The 26,713-nt window shown below is 42.0% G+C and overlaps 1 protein-coding gene across 2 annotated transcripts in view; it reads right to left on the bottom strand.

Annotated features, from left to right (window-relative positions):
• Positions 1-14,880, bottom strand: part of LY75 (lymphocyte antigen 75) — a 47,772-nt gene extending 32,892 nt beyond the window's left edge. For both annotated transcript variants that reach the window (XR_011337747.1, XM_069861240.1), the window contains exons 1-13: positions 14,776-14,880; positions 11,550-11,924; positions 10,615-10,788; positions 10,203-10,367; positions 9,512-9,622; positions 7,362-7,502; positions 5,486-5,674; positions 4,658-4,815; positions 3,787-3,897; positions 2,452-2,540; positions 1,930-2,102; positions 1,557-1,753; positions 5-147 (exon numbers count right to left, since the gene is read on the bottom strand). Coding sequence is in view for 1 of the 2 variants with exons in the window: in XM_069861240.1 (XP_069717341.1) it covers positions 5-147; positions 1,557-1,753; positions 1,930-2,102; positions 2,452-2,540; positions 3,787-3,897; positions 4,658-4,815; positions 5,486-5,674; positions 7,362-7,502; positions 9,512-9,622; positions 10,203-10,367; positions 10,615-10,788; positions 11,550-11,924; positions 14,776-14,860 (2,111 nt within the window). In the remaining variant the exon portion in view is untranslated. The remainder of the gene's footprint in view (positions 1-4; positions 148-1,556; positions 1,754-1,929; positions 2,103-2,451; positions 2,541-3,786; positions 3,898-4,657; positions 4,816-5,485; positions 5,675-7,361; positions 7,503-9,511; positions 9,623-10,202; positions 10,368-10,614; positions 10,789-11,549; positions 11,925-14,775) is intronic.
• Positions 14,881-26,713: the final 11,833 nt, after the last annotated feature.

Below are 26,713 nucleotides of genomic sequence, written 5' to 3'. Positions count from 1 at the left end.
TTACCTGATTATTTTCCTCAGGATAGAATGAAGCACCTTGACTTCTTCCAAGTCAGTAAAACTAGGCAGATGGCCTCCAAGGGCTTCACAGAACCTTTCTGCCTCTTCCCAGGTCCTGGTTCGCAGCACTCTTTCACTGTGGAAGAACTTCACAACAGCCAGACGTCAGAGCAGAAAATGGCACCAGCAAGAGCATTTTAAAACACTCCTGTACTACTCGATATGACCACCCTAGGTAGGAATGGATAACTGGTATTTCCACAGGGAGTGAGTTTGCCTTCTTAACAATTTTTTTTTTCCAGTTTGTTTGACAACAGCCTTTCTCTGAAATTTAGCTGACAAAATTTGTTTCTAATGCAATGGATTCCACAAGGCAGGCTTTCTCTGTTTTTCTTCACCAGAAAGATTTTACAAAAGAATACTCAAGTCACTCCAAAACTGCAAGCCAAATTGCAGGTTTTAAGGGATGTTGTTCTTTCAAATTTATGGTGAACAGCAAAGCCTAGTTTTCTCTGAAACCAGGCCCATTTGCATGCTACAGGTGAAGAAAGTTCTTGAGCACACCCTTTGCTACCTGCATGTATGAGAGTTGCATAGTTGGCTCACACATCTCAGCTAGAATGTTCACTTGATCCCCCTGACTCCCATCCAAGCCAGCTCCATCAGCTGGTTCTCTCTGCACAGACATGTTGCACTTGGTCAACAAGAGTTTTCAGGAAACAGCCAGGGCCACCTGTCCCATCCCATCAGCCACAGGACAGCTATGCTGCACAATAGCTAGACCCATCCCTTCGGGATCCTTGCTCACAGCCTTGTTATTCAAGTCGGGTTTCCCCACTTTGCCACATGAGCTGTTTATAAGACACAGCTCACTGCAAACACTGAATCCATAAATAACAAATAAACAATCCACTGAACAGCCTTAGTTTTGACTTGCTTTGCTTGTTAACAGGAGGGGAAAAACCTGCATTTCTACACACAAACTTGTTTAAGCCATTTCAACTAACAGTATAGCTGCTTACTTCCACTATTTGCTTCAAAACCAGTAAAATACAATTGAGGCTGCAGCTTCTTTGATAAAGTCTGACATCCATATTCAGACCACGGAAGATCCCACCTCTCCTCTCTACATTATTAGATTATAGAAAGTAAAAGGACAATAGAAGGCAATGCACAGTGCTTTCCTTCCCTGTTCAGGTGTCTCTGCATGCCAGATGATGGCAGGCAGGCTAGGATACAGACTCGGCACCCTCTGTCAGCACCAGGCTTCTGAGACACCAGGACAGGTCAAATGCTGTTGCTCCACTCAACTCTGATGTGCAGAACTGGCCAGGGAGGAGCAGAGAAAGGCACACTGCATCATTTGGGAATCTGCACAGGATGACGCATGAGAACATCTGGAGGCAGTCAACCTGAATCAACATGAATTTCTCCTCCCAGTGCAAAACACCTTTGAAATACCCTTCAGAGAAGCTATAAGCCACAAAAAAAGCTAATTGCACACTTGCTGCAAGACAGAAGTGAACAATTAACATCTAATAGGAATAATATTTTACCTTGTAGCAGGCAAGGCCAGATCCGTTGTGCCACCCAGGGGGACAGGGGTCAGTGGGCTTTGGGAGCACTTCCGGCTTCTGGGGCAGCCCAATATATTTTTTGCAGACAGAAAGTGCTTTAGTGGTTTTACAGTCCTTAGTTTCCCACTTTCCAAGAGACTTTCCACTGGACATAACCACGCATCCTCCTGAAAACTCTAAGATTTAAGCCACCAAAGACATATTTTAAACTATTGGCTAGTTTTCTAAAGAATCCAGATTTCTGAATGATTGTTTCTTTTCACCCTTGGAGTTCTGTAACATGGTACTCCAATGCTTGCTCAATGTAAAATGCTAGTATTTTTACTTTTTTTTTTTTAATTGTTAAATTTACCTGGTTGCAAGGAATTCCAGTTAGTGTATGTCACATCTTCAGTTTTTTTCCCATTCACTGTACCCCAGGAATATGTTCCTGATTGATTAATATCATGCAAACCAGTCCAGAAGTATTTTTCTTCAACTTTGGCGTGTTTTCTAATTAGACTGTTTATAAATTCTTGCTCAAATCTGAAAATTCAGAGATTAACTTGAGTCAATATTTGAAAGATATCTGAAACTCCTGAGACAATTTGAAAACCAGGCCTCTTATTACATGAGTCAGTGCAAGTGGCTGTCCAGACAGCCCCGTCAACATGGGGTCAGCAGACTACAAATTCACATTCTTCCAAGAAGTTTTTACGCTGTAGGTTTACCATTGCCAGACCACGGAAAACATGATTTGCTAGTTCTCTGCAAAAGCAATTCTATCATGTTTCTATTTTTTCTTTATAGGCCACTGATTAGCATACAGAGGTTTTAATCTCTGACTATATCTCTAGGATTGCACATGCCCATAAATTACAGACATGTGCTTTACCTGTTCATCACTGTAAGGTTGCATTGTGATCCAAATGAAACTTCTGTTTCATAAATCTTGTAACAGTAGTTTCCATGTCTCGCCCACCCCTATTTAAAGAATGAAAAGCACATTTATACGTAACAGCCTAATTTAGGCATTATCTACAGGAGAATATGAATTACTGCTAACATCGGTTGGTGCCCACAAGCTGGCACAGCACATACAAGAAAGAAATGCAGTGCATCACACACAAGGTTCAGTACCACCAACATTCAGATTCACAGTCCTAAAAAATAACGCAACCACGGGAATAAAATACACCACTGTTTTAGCTCGACTGTGCAAAGTCTTCTGACTGCTGTGTGCATTTAGAGGGAGAAATACAAGGGTGACAGCCTAGTCCTATTCAGAACAATAGGAGTTTTCATGCTGTTCCACCACTGCCAGGATTCAAACAGAGGAATAATAAGAGGGCATTACTGGTGTTTACTTCTGGAAAAAAAAATTATACTGAAAATGTGTGAACTTAAAATATTTCTCCATTATTTAATTTTTTTCCCCTACATTTACACTGAAATTTCAAGGCATGTGATACCTCTTTGCTATCCTACCAATGCCACTGGTGTCTGAACTGCACAGAAAGCTGTAACTCTACAAGCTAGCAGTCTCTGAAGAGACAGAGTGAAAAATACCTCGAGGTCATGTAGAAAGAAAGATTAGAGGTAAACATGTTTTCTATCGCAAGCAATATGCCACACAAAACTGAATCAAAGAACTCTGAAGTAGCTGGTAATGCCATCCCAAGATTGTTCAAAACAGAAAAGACTTCTTTTCGAGCCTCATTTATGCTGTAATACATTATACTGCTGAAAAAAACCAAAACAAAAAAGCCAAAAAACCCCCAAAATTCCCTACCTCTATTCAAGTCAAAGAACAAAACTAAATGCCAAGTGAAACCTAGTCTCAATTATCAAGCTCTGCATATCTTTATGTTGTATGGTGCTCATCCTATATTTTAAAACATACATGAAGCAAAAAACACAGAAAAAGATGGCACTAGTAATAACATACCTTGAAAAAGCAATTTTTGTCTCCAAATAAATAAATAAAACACAACACCCTCTGGGTCTACACTCATAATACTTTCATCAATAAACAGAGCAGTAACACATCCAGCGTCTGTTTAGGAGACTCTGCAATCTGACTTAAGCTATTAAAAAATACTTTTTCAGGTAAAATGTTCTGTAGATTTTATTGTACAGGCAAGTAGTAAATGGAAAGTAGAGGAAATAAGTGGTTTTAAGCAGGTTTCTGAACTAAGTAAAAATGAAAGGAATACAGACTTCCTATTACCTCTTCCAATGAACAATTTTTATCTGATTTTGTTTCATTCAAAATCTCTCCTTTTTTCTTGCAGACGTATTTAAATTTTTCTTCACAGGGTCTGACTCTCCACTGTCCCAACTGCGAGAAGGAAAGGAAAAAAGTATTTAAAATTCTAAAATCTTTCAAATGCCAAATGTTCCAGTAAAAATAGTGGGGGTGGGATGCCCTGGATTATGTGCATAGATACATGCTCAGAAGGGACAGAGAAAGCTGACAAATGCAGAGATGCGAGGATTCTGGATCACACCTAAAAAAAAAAAGAAAAGGTGCCAACCTTGGTGCCAACCAAAAGGTGGTGCCAACTCTCATAGATCAGGGAGAGGATGGGTGCAGGGGGTGCGCTCAGCTTACGGCAAAGGCTGGGAAGAGGCAGCTCGGAGGAGCTGGGCACATGAGCTCCACTGCCAGCCAAACAGCAAGCAGACACTTGTCCCAGTTTTCTACTGAACTGGGGAGAGGGGATTCAGCCTGCTTCCCTCTCCATTTATCTTCTCCCACCCACTCCTTGCTTCTTCTGTACTGTATCCTTGCAATGTCTGTCCTTTCCTCTTCTCTTATGGTGGCATCTCACTACCCACCCTCAGACAGGGTGACCCAAATTGGTCCTGAAGATGACTGAACCCAGCTTTTCCTTTCAAGAGGTTGGCCCGCCTCCTTCCTAGCTCTCTGCCACAGGCACAAAAGAACACAGCAACCCAAAATGCAGAGTGATGAGGACAACCAGCTGGCCAACACTCGTGGCAGTCTCAGAACTGTGAGCAATTTCTTCCATTCTTCACAGTACACAGCTGCCAAGTGTCAGCTAAGAAATTTGGTTATAGAAAAACTGTATTCCTACCTTGCCTGAATACGACACACAGTTGGGAGTGCTGTTAAAAGGAACTTTTGGTTCATTCTGATCCCAATATGTAAAAACCACATCTGAGTGATCTGACCATTTGAACAAGGCTGGTACATCCTCATTCCTGAGACCCAGCCATATTTCTTCTTTAGAATCTGTAACTTAAAATTAGGACAACGTTGTAGTTTCAAAATAATATTCAAATTAATTGGAAAAGAATGGGAAATCAGCAAAATTAGTTTTTTATCACTGTACTGCACAGCATAAATGCCACTTTTATTCTTACAGTAAGAAAGGGGATTTGAGACAAATATAATGCATTTCTGTTATCTTGCTTCTTAACTTCTATTCATGAATAGGCCTAAGTTTCACAGAGAAGGTAACAAACAGAAAAAAACTCAAACACACAGAAATAATGAACAGAAGCAAAAAAATTCAATCAAATTTAATTTTTGGAGTGTAGACAAAAACATAAGATCAAAGAGTACAAATAACACTTACTAGTTGTGACCCCATAGTCAAAATATTTACCCAATATCTATTATCCTCTTTGAATGAGTAAATTAAACACAAGTTATTAGGCAACTAGAAGTAGCTTAGACAGACAGATAGATAGACAGACAGATAAAACAGCTCAAGCTAAACGAAGAGCTAACTCAGAGATCTTAACAGCAACACTCAGCACTAACCTGAGTACAAGCTCAGCACTAGTAACTTCATATAAAAGCTGAAGGTTATGACAATCATACACTAGAACATGGAAAGTGGTTCGTAATTTACAGTGTGCCGCACTTGTGCTTGACCTTTACAAGTGTCTCAACTCACCATTGTGAAGCTTTGTGACAACCAGTTCAACATCTGCTAATGAGTGTACGCTGATGAGGTTACTATTATTTGCTTTGCACAACTCATCTGCTGTACTCCAAGGTGCCGGGTTGTTTATCAGCACATAGCAAAAACCATTGTATGGAAGCCAGCCTGAATCACAGCGAGTATCCAAGTGTCTCCAAAACTCTAATAGAGAAGAGAAACGGAATTAGTCTTTTGTTTTACATTGGCTAGTGCGAAAAGCTGGTGTGCAGTGATAAGAATGGTGTTCATATCTCTTCAGGACTAACAATTTAAGAAAGGGTCACAGTTTAGTCAAGCAAATAGACTTAACTGAGCAGTACTATGGGGTTTCGTAATACTTAAGGGCCCTGAAGTAGGCAGAAGGAGAAAGAAGTTAGTAAGAATGAAGTGAAAAAGTGGAATGCATTACATAAAACTGGCCTTAGTGTAAGTGAAAGGTTCAGAAGTAATTATAACCTTTCAAAAAACAAAGGCAAATCAAGTTATTCATTGTAGGACAGCAACTTCAAAAAACTTGTTTGTTTTGTTCTAGTAGGGGTTTGCACTTTTATAGGGTATTATTATCATAATGCATTACCATGCACAAGAGCAACTTTTAATAGCTCACAATGAAACAAATGCTAAGTTTTAAATATTTTTTTCCTTATGAAAACTAAGATATTCAAGAATTCAAACTGGTTTTAATGCATGCTAAAAGGGGTACATACTAACAGCCTTTCTGGTCCAAAACACAGTATAAAATATCCTAATCACAAGTACTTTTTTTTTTTAATCAATAAAACACTGTATAAACACTGGTAACAACTCCACATACGCCACTGAGGAGCCAGAGAATAGATAATGATGGTTAATTGACCACTGATCCCACTAAAGAGATCATTTAAAAGTGTGAAGCAGTTTAGTTAAATTTAAACTACATTCTTTTTTTTTTTTTCCCCCCACAAAGTCACACACCTCTCCTGGGGTAGCTGGAGTGAACCTGCCTTAGCCAGAGACACCCCATGACACTTTCCAGCTCCACAACACTGCTTCATCCCTCTTATCTCCTATTCTTCCCCTTCATCCAAGGACAATCATCTTGCACTAAAAATCTTTCCATGAGACCCCCACAAGCATGAGCCCTGGAAACTGGATAAGGCCAAAAGCACACATGAAAGAACAGGCCATAGATATGGGAAGGGCTGGATACCCAGACAAAGGTAAATGGACAAAAGCATGGAAGCAGTTAAACGACACAGTTGGATACTGTAAAAACTGAACAACTGCACGTGTGTGTGTGTGTGCAGGGAGGAGAGAATAAATATCTTGTAAGAGCTATTATAGATCCAGTAAAGATTACACACTTGGCAAGCTACCAACTCTTGCATTCTTATTTTCACTGCTGGGCCTGGTTTCAAAGGATAGTGAGGTCATTTAACTACTTCTATTTGAATTCAAAAGACTTCGATCTAAGCCCCAGGTAGGTTTCATTTTGCACACCAAGAGCGAGAGAAATGGACTTAAGGTAGTGAGGGAATGGTTGGAGGTGCAACTACCAGTCCCATACTTTCAGTAGCACATGAAAGAAGGCACAAGCCATAAAAATGCAATGAAAAGGGCAGGACTGTACCAGGATACACTTTACATATGAATGAGAAAGCCATAAAAAAAAAAAAAAAGTTGTTTGTGATGCATTGTCTTGACACTGAAGATACACAGTTTGCTTCTGCTCTGCTAAAAAACCCAAAGCTGTTGCAAAAGTGTTTTGGCAGAGATGCCTAAGAAGGACTGGGAAGGGGAAAAGAAAGACTCCATAAGTGGACATTACTCTTGTATTGACATACAGAAACAAAAATGCAAGCTGTCCTACCTGGGAGGCTTGAAACTTCAGTGAGTGACTTCTTGCAAATGTATGGAAGTGGAGTCCCACAATGGTAACTCTGCCACTGACCTGAGGCAGCATTCATCACCACACAGCTAGTCCCATCCAGCAGGGATGAACTCTGCATATCTATAGACAGAAATAAATAAAACCAGAAGAGCACAAGTTATCAAACAGTCAGGTAGTGACTGCTTCTTTTTTCTATTGCTTTTCAATACAAGGAAAATAAATTTTGCACAGTAAAGCACCTTGTACTGGAAGAACATAACTTGCTTTGAATGAAGGCACCTGTCCTACCATAGGGCCCAGAGAGTTTTTTCTGAGAGGAAGTTTCAGAATCAATGAATCTGGACTTCTTCTCCAATGTTTAATCATAGAACCTGCAGGAATGTTCTATTTACAATACAACAAATCCTTGGCTGAGCACTTTCCCAGACTAGAAATATCTCAGGGGAGAATCCTTTTTTGCAGCCCTCCGTTTCCTTTGGCAGCCCCTTTCCAGCCCACTCGAAACACAGCTCTGCACTTTTTCTCTCAATACTATACACAACCCTCACCTTAATAGAAACCTGAGAGAAAGCCCCAAAATAAATATGTCCATTTTTAATCCTCATTAAAAATGAGGAGAACTCTTTTGCAGTCCTCAGGTTCCCTTGTAGCCCCTTTCCAATGGTATTTTTTGGCTTTCTCTTTCTTTGAGCCCCAGTGCAAACCCAAGCTCAAGCTGTGTCCTGTGCAGAGCACCCCAGCTGCCCCTGCACTGGGTTCATTCAGCCTCACACCGAAAGGGCTCAGAGTGGATCATAGATCTTCATGGAAGAATACAAAGAAGACAGGAGCAAGCTCTTTTCAGAGGTGTACAGTGAAAGGACAAGAAGTAATGGGCACAGCTTGCAGCTAGCAAAACTCTTGTTGATACGAGTAAGTATTTTTCACAAGAGGGCAGACATTAGTACTTCTGTCACAACTGCAGGCTAAATCATGCCACTGTAACTTGGGGTGGTCTAGTCTCTAGCTCTGCATTACAGTCCTACAGTTACAGAAGAAGGTGCAGCCAGTAGTACAAGCAGCAGCCAAGTCCTTAATCTTTCCAAATGAAAGATCCCATTTGGAAAATCTCACAGAAATTTCTTAGTAAAGCTCTTAAAGAAGTAGCAGAAAACACTTCTTATTTTTCCATGGAATTCATGTTGTGGCACTATTCTAGAAACTGAAAGAAAAAGAGACTGAATTCTACTTTAAAAAAGGTTAAATTCAGCTTCAATGACAGAACAATATTAGCTTCAAAATTCCTCATTATTATTGCTCCAATATTCTCATATACACACATTCACAGCATATTTGCAAGAGTATTACAAGTACATAATGAAAATCGCAAACAAACAAGACTCTCACCAATTCTACTAGGAACTTGGGAGTAATTAATAAAGGTTTTTCAAAGGTTTTATGCTTCTTTCATCTTCACCTTGAAACAAATTTAAGCAACCTTGATGTTTACAAACACAAGTTAGGCTTATAAGTATCATAGAATCATAGAATAACCAGGTTGGAAGAGACCCACCGGGTCATTAAGTCCAACCATTCCTATCAAGCACTAAACCATGCCCCTTAGCACCTCATCCACTCATCCCTCATACACCTCCAGGGAAGGTGACTCAACCACCTCCCTGGGCAGCCTGTTCCAGTGCCCAACGACCCTTTCTGTGAAAATTTTTTTCCTAATGTCCAGTCTAAACCTCCCCTGGTGGAGCTTGAGGCCATTTCCTCTTGTCCTGTAAAGTAATGTCAGTTCTGCACATACATCAATAATTGTAATATTTGAGGGAAAACAATGCCATTCTGTCAGTAGGAGGAGAAATTTATCAGCTAGAGAAGCTGTAGATTCTTTACTAAAATGGATCTCGAAGATACTATTTAAGTTCTACCTTTTCAAACATTTATTAACCTAATCATCCATAAATACAGAATGAGTCCAGAAAGACTCACTGGCTAGGAGGAAAAGATGCTTCCAATCTTTTCAGAGAAAAAGAACAACAATGATTGTTTTGATGAAGTCGACGGAGAAGTGGGGGGGGAGGTGAAGTACTGGGTTTTTTTTTTATTGTTAATACAGTTAATACCATCAGAAACATCATTACCTGGATGCCAGTTGAGAAAATTCAAAGGTTTGTGATCTGACCACTGCCAACCTCCAGAAACGTCCAGTTGATTTAAGCCAATCCAAAAGATCTCAGCAATGCCATCATTAGCTGGAGATAATTGCATTTTTTTAAAGAAAACAATTAGTATAAAATGCTCATCTTTTATTGGTTTCCTTTAAATTAAAAAAATGTGATCTGAAAAAGCATGCATTTGAGGACAGAAAGATTGCTACTATAATTGGACATGCAAATCCTCCTGAACTGAGGAGGAATTCACTCACACAAGTTTTCCCTCCCAACGTCTTCAGATGTTTTTGTCCTTTGGTTTTATAACCCCAAAGGCACACTGATAACTCTTCCAGGCCAAGCCTGAACACCAGTGAGAATGATTTCATGACAATGAGCTGGCAACAAGCTGCTGAAACGCCCAAGGCCGCTCTGGCCCCTATTTGAGATTTTGGGGACAACCCTCATGATAAATATTAACAATCGCTAGCCACTACAACGAAATCACACAGATAAATTTAAAAAATCTAAAGTGAGATTAGCACACAAATGAAAGCACCATGTGTTCTAAGCACAATCAAGTTTTAACCCAGAGTTTTAAAACAGAACCTAAAATGCTGTCCTCACTTCATATTAATTTGGCAAGATTTCCTGATATTTGTATGTGAATAATTACACCTACCTTGTATGTAACTTAATTCAGATGCATTTTGGATGCTAAGTAAATCTCCCCCTTGTCTTTGACACGAAACGTAAGCTTCCTTCCAAGAAAGAGCAGACTGTGTATTAAACTGGTAGCAACTTTCAGACCCTGGATCACGTTCCCAGATATCATGACAACCATCCTCTGTTTAAAGTAAGCAGAAGTTACTTGTAACTACAACTATACTGAAACATCACAAACGTTTAAAAAAAAATTAGAATACTGAAGATATATTGGTAATTGAGCGTGTGCTGATTGTCCTGTCAATACTGCAACAGAAAAGGTACCTGCTTTTACCCAGCTTAACAGCAACGTGTTACACCAAAGTAGAGCCATACGTATGTGAAGCCACAGAATGCTTTTAGAATCTCTGCTGAGAAACCAAACATGCCTGGCTGTAAGCAGAATCCCCATTTTCCATCATGAGTATAATCTTCAGATGTAGCACACCATTTCCCACCCGTATGCAGTTCATCTTGAACACAGTCATGATGCCACGTCCTGTTATACAGAAAGGGGAACTCACAGGGTTTTCCATAGGAGTTCCCATCCTTGGTATAAACTTCTGCAAGGGGAAAAAAAAATAAAGAAGTAAATACAAGTTGTCTGGAGGTGAAGGGGAAGGACAGTAAATCAATGTTACTGCTTGTATAGACACAGTTAACTTAAAGGCATGCTAATTACACTTGTAGCTTTAAAACATGCTATCTTTTTGTCACAGAGAATATAGAGCAATGTCAGAACTGAAAGAAATTATAGGAAAATATTTCTCTGTACTTCTGACTGAAGCAGAAACTTGCTTCCCCTTTACTGGTAAGTTAGGTATAAATACATTGTCTTATTGAAATCCGAGTGGTTTTCACAGAGTACTACAGAGCAAGGCTGTAGGAATCAACACATACAGGAGAGGGAAACTGAAGTCTGCTGAGGTCTTCAGGCTGGCCACTCTGAATAATTCAAATACAAAGAAAATACTGCTCTTAAATATGATAAAGCAAATTTTCACCACTACTTCCAGGAAGCATGAGATTTCTGAAATCTCTGTGACTTGCCAACCAGCAAAACCCCAAAAACTAACAGCAAAATTTCCCATCACTGTGAAGGACAGTTTCAGTTCTCATAAAAAGTGGTTGATACTTCATAATTAAATAGGCTCGCACAGTTAAATTTTCATGCTTGAATGTCAGTATCTGTCTACAGCAAAACACTGTTGCTTTATTGATCAGTCTTTTCATATAATTAATCTTAAGAATTTCCTGGCATAGACACACAGCAAAAAGCCCTCCACAAAAAAGAAAAATCCTCCAAACACCTGTGCAAACTTACCACGGTAAGGATACCGACATATATCATCAGAGGAACTGTTGCTTCTCCACTGGTCTGTTGCATTTATGCTTGCAGTTACATAAGGACTCTTGATAGTCAGTTTGTATTGAGATGCACCAAGGATGGAAGCATCAGCACATCGCCACCACAGCATCAGTTCTGAGTTACAATCAACCATTTTCAGGCGAGACGGTGATTTGGTGAATATATCAAGTCCCAGGCACTGCCTGGATGCCAAATGAAAGAGGCGATTCTGGGATACCCATTTCCATAAAGCTCCACTTGTCTCATTACAGTCATCTATCACTATCCATGAGTTTTTAACTTGTATGCACTTGTTCTGCGTGTCATGGCGAATAGTAAAAGCATCATTGCCTGTGTAAGAACAAACAAATACCTACATATGGATATGATTCAGCATCACTTTCACATAAGTTCATTTTTAAAAGTGTAACTGCATTCTGGGACAAGCTACTGGAAAAGTACAGCAGCTGCTGATCGTACATTACGCTCTTCCATATAAGCCACTTTAAGCACATTTTGCTGTTCTTTAGTGAGCATTGTTCACTTCTGAGGGAGGGGAGAAAGATCTCTTTCAAAATCATTATAAAATAAAGGGAGATAACATGAGACTATTTCCCAAGTCCAATCCTATCAATGAGAATTCTTCCTTTAATTTTAACACATAATGATTAATTTGCTAGCTCACTGGGGAACAAAACTTGTCTTCACATCTATCTACAAATGAAGTAAGACACAACAGGTAACATAAAACAGAATTATTAATAATCTTCACTTAGTAAGCACTTTTTTTAAGCATGTATCATATGTAATACACAACACGACAAGCTGATATGTGAACCAAAGGGACTCCTTTTGGGAGAGAGCTTCAGAATTAATAGCCCACCAAAGACACCACACAAAACTTAGGAATATAATTTTCAAATAGATAGAGGAACCCTTGTTTTATTTGCAGTTCTGACGTAGCTTGTCATTAAAAAGGTAAAAAAAGGTTGACAAAGCATAGCACACAATTTAAAAAGATACAGCTCACCCTACAGACACAAGCTGACACCTCTGCCAGTACAAGAACACCTCTATGACAAGCGGCAGTAGGTTTAAGCTAATCAAGAAAAAAAATACCCTAGAACTATTTCTTATGTCACAATAAAGATGGCCCCACAGTACAAAACTTTCATTAATGAGGGTGAAATGGACCTTGGCTGTCCCAGACCCACAAGGCTATTACTCTGCTGTTTAAATAAGGAATCTGCTGGGTAGTGTTTTGTATTTAATAGTAACACACTGTCAATCACATTCCTACTGTGTTTTTTTTAATATGGCTTAATAATAGGTTTGGCTGAACAGCAAGGAAAATATTCAGTGATGTTATGCAGTGAATTTTACCACTACTCCCCAGTCTACACGTGATTTTTCCACTGTGTAAGTACCAAATAATATCTAAATAGTACTGAGCTGGTCAAACTGTAAAGAAGAATCTCTAAGTCAGCCACCTAATGGAATTACTTTTTCTGAACAGCACATTTTAACCGAGCATCACTCTCATCCTCTCTGTTAACTCAGAAAGATATTTTAACAACAAAACTTGCTTTGCAGTATCTTTTACGCTGTGCTTTTTCAGCATTACATCTGCTTTTTGCTTTTTATTCTCCCCTCCAGACTTTATTCTTCTTTTCAATTTCTTGTAACACGTTATCTGCCTCTCCTCCAATCTTCCCTTTCCTCATTCTTCTTTCACTCCTGCCCACACAGCCCTCATTCTGACATCAAGAAGAAAGCTACTTTTTAGCATTTCCCCAGAAAACCGCTGATACTGTCTCACCAAACCTCTCTGCACAGCCACTTATTTATGCAGGTGCCCAATGCTCCAGTTCAACATTCTTGCCGTGAAGTTACTCCTGACAACTTTGGCTACAAACCCGAGCCTGCTACTGCCACAGGATATAAAAATATCACAGAACCATAGACTCATAAAACAGCTTGGGTTGGAAGGGCCCTTAGAGATTACCTTGTTCCAACCCCCTGCCATGGGCAGGAACAACCTGCTCGGGTTGCTCAAAGCCTCATCCAACCTGGCCTTGAACACCTCCAGGGATGGGGCAGCACCCACAACTTCCCTGGGCAACTCGGGCCAGTGCCTTGCCACCCTCACAAGAAAACATTTCTTCTTAAAATCTAATCTAAATCTCCTGTCTTTCAGCTTAAAACCATCACCCTTCATCTGATCCCTGCACTCCCTAATAGAGAGCCGCCAAGCAGCTTCCCTCTGCCCCCCTGCAGTACTGCAAGGCTGCTATAAGGTCTGTCCAGAGCCTTCTGAACAACCCCGATCCTCTCAGCCTTGTACGGGAGGTGCTCCAGCCCTCTGAGCATCTTCGTGCTCACCCTCTGAGCCTCAAGCTCCGCCAGGGGAGATTTAGGCTGGACATTAGGAAAAAATTGTTCACAGAAAGGGTCATTGGGCAATGGAACAGGCTGCCCAGGGAGGTGGTTGATTCACCTTCCCTGGAGGTGTTTAAGGCACGGGTGGACGAGGTGCTGAGGGACATGGTTTAGTGTTTGATAGGAATGGTTGGACTCGATGATCCGGTGGGTCTCTTCCAACCTGGTTATTCTGTGATTCTATGATTCGTGACCCCTCTCTAGGCTTGTTCCCACAAGTCTACGTCTTTCCCGGGTTAAGGATGCAGCATTACAGGTGAGGTCGAATAAAACACGTTATGTACAACTACTCAGCGAACAGCTGAACTTGCTTCTCCGCAGCTCTCCCCAAGCCAGCAGCTCCCAATTGCAAGAATCCGCTCAGCGTTAAACTTTCCCACCTGCTTCCCGAAAGGTTTGGGATGGGATCCTTCCCCTCTCTCCGAGCAGACGCCCTGACGAGACCCGGCGGAGCCCCGGTTCTTTCTCCTCTCGAGGGAGAAGCCGAGCGCTCGCCAGGCTCCCTCCCTCCTTCCCACGGCCCCGCGGGAGCCGGAGCGCACGGGCCGGGAGGGAACAAGCTCCGCGTTTTGTCGGTTTCTCTTTTTTAAGTTTTTTTTTTTCCCCTTTTCACTTTTCCTTGCAAGTTTCCCACGCTGTTTCCACGCAGTCGGACTTCGCCACCCAGCTCGCCGCAGCGCCCCCCGCGCCCCTCGCTCCGCACCTTTCCCTCCACTCCCCCCCCCCCCCCGACTTCTCCGCGCAAGGCGAGCCCCTCGCTTACCGGAGAGGCTCCTCGGGGCCGCGCAGCCGGCGAGGAGCCAGGCGAGCCCGCAAGCGGCCAGGCAGAGCCCCGCCGCCCGCGCCATCCTCCCCCGGGCTGCGCGGAGCCGGCGCTACCGGCGCGTCGCGCCCGCCACCGGCTGCCCCCGGAGCGCCAGCGGGAGGGCGGGATCGGCCCGGCCCCGGGCAGCGTCACTTGTTGCCCGGAGAAGAGCGGCCCCGCGGGGGCCGAGAGGGACGGGGCGGCGCCGCCGCGGCGGGGAGGGGGCCCGGGCGGGAGGGAGCGGGACTGGGGGGCGCGAGGGAGGGAAAGGGGAGCGCGGTGTGAAACGGTGAGAGTAAAGGTGAGGATAACGTGGGAAATAGACGGGGGGAAAAGGAGAGGAAAAGAGAAAGTAAAAGTGAAGGTAAAGAGGGTGGAGGGGTGGGGGGGAAAGGAAGGAGGGGAAAAAAAAATAATTAAGACGGCTCCAGGAAGATGGAGAAAAAATAGCAAAGCAGGCCTGGTCAATTACCACCTGATAAAGTTAAAACTAAAAGAAAGGTTTTAGAAGTTCAGTTGGGAAAGAAAGGAGAAGTAGAAGTGGTAAAGGTGGCCTCAAGCTCCGCCAGGGGAGGTTCAGGCTTGACATCAGGAAAAAATATTTCACGGAAAGGGTCATTGGGCACTGGCAGAGGCTGCCCAGGGAGGGGGTTGAGTCACCTTCCCTGGAGGGGTTTAAGATTGGTGGATGAGGTGCTGAGGGACATGGGTTAGTGTTTGATAGGAATGGTTGGACTCGATGATCCAGTGGGTCCTTTCCAACCTGGTGATTCTGTGATTCTAAGTGAAGAAAGGTCAAGAAGCGAAGAAAATATAAACCCAAAATAACAAATAAAAGGAGGCACTGAAGTAAAATACCGAGAACTGGGTGAAGCAATGTGCTGGCCAGTGTCACCCTGTGCCCTCTCCCGCTCTGGCTGGTGCCCAGGGAGCTGCAGCAGCGTTTGCCAGGAGAGCCACGGCCCGCAAAGCCTCCCGACCCGTCACAGGCCCACCAGGGGCTGCCCGGAGCTTTGGGAAGCTGCGGAGGGGCAGAAGTGGCCCCGGCAGCCGTGCCAGACCTGCTAAGAGTTTTCTGGTAGTTAGCAGCTGAAATTGCAATTGTCTGATCTGTTCCCGCCAGGGAAGAGGGAGGATGTGAAATAGCTGTTGCTGAGAAAGTGATGGTGCTGGCTGCAGGAAGTCACAGACTCCAAAAATAAAAACACAAAGACACAGAGAACTGTTTGGCCTGAGTGAGGAAAAGAGAAAGAAGGGAAACTGATGGGAAGTATGTAAAATTAAATCATGTCTGTTTATAGCTGCACATTGGGTGATTCGGCGCAGACCTGGAAAAGTTGTGTAGCTCAAACCCCAGCTGTGCAAGAAAGTGCTTGCAAAGTCACAAAAATTGTTGGCTAGGAAAATCTATCTTGATTAAACTCAGAGGAGCAGCCGTTCAGGGAAAGAAATCCTAGATAGTCATAAATATGAGAAGTGCAATGTGCAATCTGTTTTATGCATTTCAAATGCCCATCACACTCAGGGAACGCACAAGTTGAGGGTGTGCCGGGCTGTGAATTGAGCAGAAAACTGAACAAAACCAGGCATCTGTAAGTGAGCAAATGTTCTCTTCTGCTGCAAACCACAGAGCAAGACCTGGCTGCCAAGGCAGGAGCTATTTGAAAAATCAGAAATCAGGTTCAGGCAGAGAGGGATCCATAGCTGCAGCAAAATCAAAGCTGTGCTACAGAAAACAGTTCGTTTTCTGGACGAGCAAAGCTTTAAAGTCTCCATGCAAAGAGTGGGAGGGAGAAATTCCCCACTGATGAGCCCGATACAAAAGCAAGCTATTTAAACTAAAATTAAATATGTGGTAGGTTGGTGTGTCTCTTTTTAAATAAAACATCATAACAAGAAGTATTAGATGTGAGCCCTGCATCCCCACGACCCTTTCTGAATAGGTGCTATTTTTAATGTCATAACTCTCTGTCCCAGTTTTGGTATGGAAAGTATAAAGAGTTTAACTTTGGAACTAACAAGAGTGCAGTGCATATTTACTGAACATCAACCAGTAACTCTGAAATCAACAGCATCCTATTTACCAAATATATATCAGCAACTATGAATAGCGGGGAGGTTCTCTTAAGGCATCTTAACATAAATAATGTGCTCTCCAACATGCACTTGCAATATGAGGTCCTTTTTTTGTTTATCTTGTAAAATACTGTGCTAGATAACAGAAGCAGACTCTGACCCCGACTCAAAACTTAAGAACGTCCAAGGATAGGAAAGATCGCTGTTTGTGCTGGTGCCACTTAGTTTCAGTTTTGCGTGCATGTGTGTGCCCTGCTCTTGAACTCTGTCATACATTAATGTATGAGGAGACACATGATGTACAGCCCTGGTGAGCCCACCAAAATACACCCCTTCTCTCTGCCCCCAGCCGAGTAGCAGACAGATAAGAGTGTATAGGCTCACACCTGCACAACTCTCTGGTTAAAGTGCTTTGTGCACAAAACGAGAAGTCAGTGTTTTGATGACAGAAGTTTAAAGAAATAGTAAGCTATTGAGAAATCACATGTAAACAGTAGTTTTACTGCTTTGTATCAAAAGCATTTTTAAAAAAAGCCTGAATACACATAGTTATTTTGGGGCTTTTTTTTTTTTGGTTGGTTGGAGAGTTTTTTTGTCTTCTACTAAGATAAAATAAGTTGCAGTGCAAAGTTTTGTGGTCTGTGGAAATGACCTATTAAAAGCTAATATACGAGTTGTGGTTGTTAACCTTTCATTCGGATAGCACAGTGTTTCTGTAGCTAACCAAATTGAGCATTCCCATGCCATGTGCTCCTCCCACTAAGGCAAAGACTATCAGTCTACCTGGTCTACCTGGCAGCCTGTGCAGGGCAAAACCCTCCCTAACAACACTGAGCTGTGTAGGACATGTTGACGCACAGACCGGTGCTACAGGAATTGGAAGGATCTGGGCACTGGAAAAGATCAGGTGGCATCCAAATGCAAAGCCAGATGTTCCTTGCAGAGGGATGCTCCCAAAAGACAGTTGTATTCCAAGAACTAACCAGAAATCTACACAACCTCCCAGAAAATTCAGCCCCCATATCCATTACAAGTCTGACAATTTCTTACACATTTCTTCCTAATGGAGCAAGCGTTCAAAGGCAGTATCTCGGACAACCTTTCCTCTGCTGAATTTGCTCACCCTCTGCCCTGAGCAATCTCTCCTGTGGAAGACTCTTTTCCTCCTTTGGTCATTCATGTTTAAATAATGCCAGATTTTTAAAAAAGGAAGATTAAAAACATTTCCTCATGGTAGATGGTTGTAAAGGGAGCAGTATCTTCACAAACAAACAAAAACAATCAAAGAAATGAGTATTATGGAAAGAGCAGAGCAGGGAAAATCAAAATCAGTGCACGTCACAGGATAATTTATGAAAATCTTCCACAGCTTTGTGTTATCTGATAAAGTGGGTTTGTACCAAAGCTTATCAAACTTATCAAACAAAGCCTACTTCTTAAAGGATTTATCCCAGCTTTATCAACGAGGCCTCTGCATTTAATGAAAGCTATGCCCCAGCATTACTCATAGCATGATTGGTGAACAATTTCTGTATTGCAAATCACAGACATTATCACATCCCCATAAATACCTACTGCTCATGGCAAAGCAGCAGTAATAGCAGAGCAAACTTCAGCCATGCCTACACAGATAACCAAACATAAAACTTTCAGATCCAGGAGGGACCTAGCCTCAGAGCTGACAGCAATGCACAGCAGCCTTTTCTCTTGCTTCCAAGCAGATTACTTTGTCTTTCCAGTCAGAAGAGCCTTTGGAGGTGCCAACATCATGACTAAGAGCCTTGTATTCCTAGTAAGAGTCTTTCTTGCTCATCAAAAGATACTTTCTTTGCTTTTATGCCCATATGTTGTGTTTATAACAATAGCACAAACTGCAGAAGTGTCAACACCTGTCTATCCATATATCTCTGCCCCACCTCTCTTCTGCTCACCACATGAAATACTTCGCATGAGCAACCTCCCTCCCTCTTTTACAATCAGCATGTCACAATCCAGTTTTTCTGGCTAGATTGATCACATCCACATGCCAGTTAGCATAAAGGGAATGCTTAATAAGGATTTCCTACTTCCAGCATCTCCCACAGATGGGAAGGGGCTCAGCAGATGGTAACTTCAGCTCTTGTCTGCTTCCCTGCAGAAGTGACTTTGAAACTCTTGTTTATTACTTTTTCCACCTTGCAACATCAGTGCTTGCAATACCCAGGCCCTTACGGAAACAAACCCCACCAGATAAATGAAGGCTTTTGAGAGTTGCAGGACCAGAGTTATTTTCTAAGGCAGAGGACTTTCTCTAAGAAAAGAGACCAGCAAACAAATGTTTCAGACCTACCTACACTCTGCTGCCAAGTTTAATATTACAACATGGATCAGGTTTGAGTAACATGTCTGCTAACCACTGGAAATATAAGCCCTGAACATGTTTAAAAATAGTTTAATAGAATAGAAAACCAGACAATTACAACTTTTACCATAAGCATGGCTAAAAGCCAAATGATTCTTTTTTGAAAAATACACAAGTTTGGTTTGGTGGGTTAATCCCAGATGTGGCCATGAAAAAAATAATCACTGAAATTCAAAAGGGAGGTGACAAGCATCCACAACCAACAACTGATTTGGATAGGGAGAGATCACATCCAGAGAGATCTTTAAGCAATAACTTCGACTTCTTTTCATTAACTCTACCTGGATGGTGTCTTCTTCATGGATACTTACTCTGTTTGCTGACTTGCTTTTTTAACTGCATGTTGAGGACTTGATTATTTTTAAACATTAAAGATTATTTAGATTTTAGGAAGAAGGGAACACAAAGGAAAATTACTTATCTCTGGTGTTGCTTTAGATTTCCTGTTTCAGTGGCAGCAGCCTCACCTTTTAGCACATTGTGAAACTCTCATATTGCACAGTAAAACTCAAGATAAAAACAGACACTCTCTCAGCTGAACCTTTATGCAATTTTTACATCTCCATAACAATCTCTGTATGAATCTTTGGCACAAATTCCAAAGTTTTGAGATTTTCCATTGCTTTTGAAGGGTTTGTTATTGTTAGGAATCCTTACATGTGACTCTCTTAGGAAGTGTCATCAGTTATAATAAATAGGCTGGATGTTATTATAGCATTTTAGATACTGCTTGGTTTCTCTCACTCCACAGAAACATGGTGGGTAATATCCAGAAATAAAAGCAATTAAAACCCTTTATTGTAATATCACCCTCCTTTTTCACTCAAATGTGACGATGCCAACTTCTGCCTCCGGCTCTGTTCTGCTGAGTATTCGAACTCAGAGTAGACAAGGCCTACTGAAATACAAACAACAGGTTTGACAAATGAGACGAAGAATGGAGTGTGGACAAATCCACCCTGCATCTTTGTCTTTTGATAGCAGGGTATGTCTTTTTCTGTGTTGGTTTGGCTTTGATTCCTGCTGGGGTCTCTGCATGTTCCTGGAACAACAAAATAATACAAGCAGTACTTTAACATTCAGAGAATCACTTAAAATCATAGAGTAAGTGGTAAATTTTATTCCTTCCTAGCACTTTAAAAAAGGTCTCTGACATCTGTACTGTGCAATTTTAATGGAAATTGTGCCCCAGTGTTGTAGTTCTACTGGCAGTGTTAATATGCTCAATCTCCTCAAAAGCTGTTTTCCATTGTTACTGTGCCAGTGCAGGATTATTACTCAAATTATGATTGTGGAAGCTGGCAACTCAGATAATATTTTGTACCACATTTGTTGCAAAAAAACTTAGTTTGGAGGAATGGTTTAAAAGAACATCAGTTGTAATTTGGAAAACATTTTTAAGCAAACAAATATTAGTTCAAGTGGAAGAGCTTTTAAATTTAAATGAAAAAGCTATTTTTTTCTTCTTTAAACACGCAAAACAGAACACTGCTGGGGAAGAGCCTGTGTTTTTGAGTCTCACATGATGTTCTAGAGGCAAAATTCAGCTTGTGGGAGGGTAGATGAAGGCAAGATCCTCTATGATGGCACTCTCCAAAATACCACTACTGCCTTATGTGTGGCCAGAAAGAGGCAAGCCTTCAACATTCAGCTGAGAGGATGGTGTAAAGAGCAAAACTTGAGATCGATCTGGACTTGGGAGCACTTCTGAGATAAAAGGAGTCTGTGTGGAAAGGATAGTTTCATTGGGAGATAAACTGCTGGCATTTAAAGGCTGTGATTGATTAAGCTATAAACTAAAGAGCAGCAGGTGTGGGAAACAGTTCAGTAAGTCATCAGCAAAGGCTTAGAAATTGTGCCTTTTTGAGTGCAGGAGAGAGGCCAAAGAGCAGAAATAAAGAATGGTAAAACCAAACAAAAGTGGCGTTCAAATGAGAGGTGAGGGAAACAAAACCTGCAACATGTACGTTTACACACATGCAAAAAAATCCGATGAATAAATTGAAGGACATTAAAAGCCTATTCTTACATGAAGACAATACATGACAGACACATGTAGGGCATCGCAGTACCAGAACATATAATATACAGAAAGATAAGTCACCTCTCCTGGTGATGGGGTAGTGAGATTTAGTAGCAAGATCTTATAATCAAGTCAGTGAACAAAGTAAGGACACCACAGGGGACATAGAATCTCCATGGACAGAATCACGAACTGTAAGTGTACATAGACTGTGGACTGCCTGCTTGACCAGAAGGATAGATAAAATATGCTGAGAGAGATCAGATGGGCAAGAACAGTGGGAAATAAAATCCAAACTGTACTTCAGGTAACTCCTGTGTTGTCTGGATGCTGCACAGGTGGAATATAACACAGACTACATTAGACTACATCAATATTGCTTGGCAGAGTGGTTGGACAGGGAAGCCACAGGGGTGATGCCGCTCTTCGTTTGGTCCTCTTTGATGCACAAGATCTTGCTTGTGCAAGATTGTACAAATTCAGCTCAAGATTGCTGTTCTTGTGTTTATATTCAAAATTCCCACAGGCTTGACAAAGGACAAGCATGCACAGCAGCTGCACCCAGTTTCAAAAGGGACAGAGCCATAGAAATGAGAAAGCTCGTGAAGAGGAAACAGAAAGAACCATCTGGAAACAGTAAATTCCTTCAGATGTAGCTGAACTTCCTGAAGGATGAACAGCACAACATCAGTGCCTACCATCTACTGAAGTTTTGAGAACAGGCAAAAGGAAGTGGGCACAGATAATCTCACCACAGGGCAGACTATTAGAAACAAGAAGTTGAAGTAATCTCAAATGAAAAACACAGAAAGGATCAGAAACCAACAATTAACGGAAAGCACAGCGAAAGAAAAATAAAAAAAGTGTGAGCAGCAGCTAGAACAGGAATCCAAGCTATTATAAAATCTTTCTTTAGATGCTTGAAGACCAAGAAGCACACTGGAGTCCAACAGAACAAATGACAACTGGAGAGTAAAAGAAGAGGCCAAAACATTTCCAGAAAAGCTAAACTATGTATTTGCATGTTTTCACTGGAATAAGCATGATCCCCATAATTGAACCTTTCTTTCTGATTGAGTTGGCAGAGACACTGCCTGAAAGTGTGCTAACTGGGAAAGGTTGTAATCCAAAATATGCAGAGCAACAAATCCCTAGGCACCCAAGCTTTTTAAGGGAATGTGGATAAGAAATAGCAGATCTACTAGTGGACCTACCTTTCTCTTGAAGCTTACCAGAGACTGGAGGCTGGCAGTGTGACACCAGTCTCCAAAAAATATTCCAGAGGGTCGGTGAGGGGATAGGATGGACAATGCTAGTGGCTGGCAAGCCTCACATCAGCGCCAGGCAAAGTACTAGAAACTGCAATAAAGGATAGAATTAGTGTGCACCTCTGTAAGTATGATCTATGGGCAGCGCCAACACATGATCTCTAAAATCAATATTTACCATCTAGGCCTCTGGACACTTTTACAAGGTCAGCAAACATGCAGACAAGAGTGATCTGGCTGATATGGTCCACTGGTAATTTCTTGACCTGGATAAAAGCTCCTAATGGGTGAACAGATCAGCAGGCACTTCTAACTAGAACTTGCTGTTTGCATTTTTCTATTAATTTGAGAGTTTTGTTGTTGTAAAGAAATTATTTGTACCTTACTCTTGTTATTTCTGAGAGTGGAACTGAAATAGCTTTTGTTATTTCCCACAGCTTAGATGAAGCTGGGACTTGAACAAGAACTACCTGCCTGTGACTCAACACTCACACAACTTGAGATAAAGTTTGTGGGTGGACAGTGCATACAAATGAGTTTATAAAACTTCATTCTGTACTTGACACTATGGGCAAATCAGGGATAGACTGTGGAGTGCTGCCATCAGCTTTTCATCACTGCACACATACTGCTGATGAGGTTCATGTGCTTGATGCAAAATATATGAGGGAGAAGTGAAAGGTGAAGACGGTACATAACAGTAGGGATCCCTTATGACTCAGATCTGCAGTGTTCTGCACATGCACCAACCATTAATAAGCTTCTAGACAAAAACGTCAGAGTAGATCTTAAGCTATAAAGCCTTCAGAGATCACTTTTGTGTATGATAAGCTCCCACTGTAGAGATCATCAGTAGTGTCCAAGCCAAACCTGCTTCTAGCTTTGATTTTGAGGCCACTCTCCTTTCTTTGCTGAGGCTGTCAAGGAGTAAGCCTGCTTTTTATGGAATCTTATGTTACAACATTGCATGAGTACCCCTAGTTATATTTTCAAAAGCAAAAAAAAAAAAAAGAAGAAAAGGAAAAAGTAATACTATATAAACACTAAAACAGAATAGCTAAACAGTACTATTATCACTTTTTGATTTGTACATCTTTATCCTCATGTACCTATGTAAATCACGAAATTTAAAAAAAAAAACAAACAGAGAATGAACAGAAGTAATGAAGAAATTGCAAGCTGCCTGCAGATTTATAGTTAGTGATGTATTTAATTCATGTTCATTAAATAGCTGTCCCACCCTGGACACACACGCTCGCATCCAGGCCTGACTGGGAGTGGGGGTCGTTTATCTGTGCGGTGATCTTCAGGCCAACAAGGTCACTCCCAGGGTGAAAATCAAAAGCAGTATTTATTCTGGCTCCAGCAAGCATAAACAGACCAAAATACTCAGGTGCTCAGCTGAGACATGGGGGTGCAATTTCCCAAAGTCACAGGAACAAATCCAGACCTTGAGCTCAGCCAGGTGACGGAGAGCAGTGCTCACTCCTGCACCTCCCCTCCACTGAGCCTGGTGCCACAGACGAGGCTCTCAGGTGACATCCTAAGCTCTGTCCTCGGGGAGCTCTGCTGCTGCACCACCTCCACTATTCGTAGATTGCACCACAAAACACACAAAGGGGCAGCCTTCAGACAAGATGTTTAAGGCAAAGCAAGAAGCATAGCTGGGCTTTACAATAGCCCTATTTTTTTAAGGAGTGCATCCACGTTTCTTTTTCTTTCTGAAACTACACCCATAGTACTAAAACATAAATTTCTACATATATTCCATTAAACAGCAGCACTTCAGTCTAGGAAGTTCCTACATTTCTAGAGGTTTGTATTACTCTCTACAACTACCTGAAAGGAGGTTGTGGAGAGGAGGGAGCTGGCCTCTTCTCCCAAGTGACAAGGGATAGGACAAGAGGGAATGGCCTCAAGCTCCACCAGGGGAGATTCAGGCTTGACATCATGAAAAAAAATTTAATGGAAAGGGTCATTGGGCAGTGGCAGAGGCTGCCCAGGGAGGTGGTTGAGTCACCTTCCCTGGAGATGCTGAAAAGACAGGTGGATGAGGTGCTGAGGGGCATGGTTTAGTGATTGATAGGAATGGTTGGACTTGATGATCCAGTGGGTCCTTTCCAACCTAGTGATTCTGTGATCCTGTTTCACAGTGCTGAAACTGTTTGGCCATGCAGAATAACCTGGGGCTGGGATCTATCACAGGCAGTATTTAAATGCCTTAGTAGGAGCATGTGGCCCACGTTTAGGTCCCATGGGCACGTGATGCACTTTGGAAATATCAGAAATGTTTTTACAACCATTGTACCTGGAAGGAATACTCAGCTGCTGCCAAAATAAATCCAAGACTAAGTCGAAGAATCCCAGGATCTCTAGAGATCATCTAGTGCATCCCCCTGCTTAGAGCAGGGTCAGCTAGAGCAGTTTGTCCAGGGTTGTATGCAGCTGCATTTTTAATATCTCCATCGAGGGAGACTTCTAAACCTCTCTGACCAATCTGCTCCAGTGTTTGACCACCACCACAGCAAAACCACTTTTTTCTTCTGTTTACAAATAATTTCTTGTATGTCAGTTTATACCTCTTGCTCCTTCACTGAATGTCAGTGGGCAGAGTCTGGCTCCATCTTCTTTATTTCCCCCAACTTTAGATATTTGGATATGTTGATAAAATCTCCCCGAGCCTTCTCTCCTGCAGCTCTCAGCCACTCCTATGACAAGTGCTCCAGACCCTTAAACGTCTTTATGGTTCTTTGCTGGATTTGCTCCTGTAAATACATCTTTCCCGCACTGGGAACTCCAAAACTGGATTCAGCATTCCAAATGTGTCTCACCAGTGCTGACTAGGGGTAATGGATCACCCACCTCAACCTGCTAGCAACCTCTCCGCCTGATGCAGTCTAGGTACCGTTGGACACTTTTGCTGTAATGTTCACCCTTTGCTGGCTCATATTCAAGCTGGTGTTCACCAAGACTCCTAGCTCCTTTCTGTAAAGTTATTTCCCAGTTGGTTGGTCCCCAGCCCCTAGTAATGTGTGGGGATGTAACTCAACTGGTGCAGTATTTGGCATTTCCCTTCTTTAAACTCCATGAGATTCCTCTTCGCCGATCTCCCCAGCTTGTCAAGATCCCTCTGAATGGTATCACAGCCATCTGGTGTATCAGCCACTCCTCACAGTCTTCAATTCTCTGCAAACTTGCTGAGGGTGCAAGTCTTTCTCATCAGCCAGGATCATTAATGAGGATGTTAAACAATATTGGCCCCAGGAGTACACTGTTAGTGGCTAGCCTCCAGCTGGACTTTGGGCTACTGTTCCTAATCTTTAAAGCCTGACATTTCAGACAGTTTTCAGTCCACCTAACTGTCCACTTGTCAAGCCAGTAGTTTGTTAATGAGGATACTATGACAGGCAGTGATGAAAGCCTTGCTAAAGTTAAGACAATTAACATGTTTAACTCTCTCCTTGTCCACCAGGCTAGTCATTTCACCATAGAAGACTAATAGGTTGGTCAGGCATGATTTTGCTTTCATAAATCCATAGTGATGACTCCCAGTAATCTTCACGTCCTTAATATATCTGGAAATTGCTTCCAGAATTATTTGCTCCATCACCTTCCTGCGTATCAAGGTAAGGCTGACTGGCCTGTAGTTCCCCACATCCTCCTGCCTTTTCTTCTTGAAGCTAGGCATGACATTTGCATCAAACTTCCAGCCTTTCCAGTCTGTGGCCTTTCAAAGTTACTTGAAACTGGCTTTGCAAAGACATCTGCCAGTTCCCCCAGCACTTGTAGATGCAGCCCACTGGGTTCCATGGACTTGTCTGTGTCCAATTTTTTAAATGTTTTGATCTTCTCTACTGAGGGTAAAGTCTCCATTGCTCCAGATATTCCTACTGGACTCAGGGGCCTGAGATTCCTGAAAACAAATCTTACCAGTAAAGACAGAGGTGAATAAGACATTGAGCACCTCTGCCTTTTCCACATCCTTTGAAACCACCACCCAACTGAGCAGCAGGCCCACATTTTTCCTAGCCTTCCTTTTGCTGCAGACACACTTGCAGAAGTCTTGACAGTACAAAGCTATTCAAGTCCTCACTTCTCTGAAAAATTTGTCAATTGACTGGTCCACTA

Source organism: Phaenicophaeus curvirostris, chromosome 7 (assembly GCF_032191515.1).
Source record: "Phaenicophaeus curvirostris isolate KB17595 chromosome 7, BPBGC_Pcur_1.0, whole genome shotgun sequence".
Lineage (NCBI taxonomy): Eukaryota > Metazoa > Chordata > Aves > Cuculiformes > Cuculidae > Phaenicophaeus > Phaenicophaeus curvirostris.
This window is presented reverse-complemented; position numbering and strand designations above follow the sequence as displayed.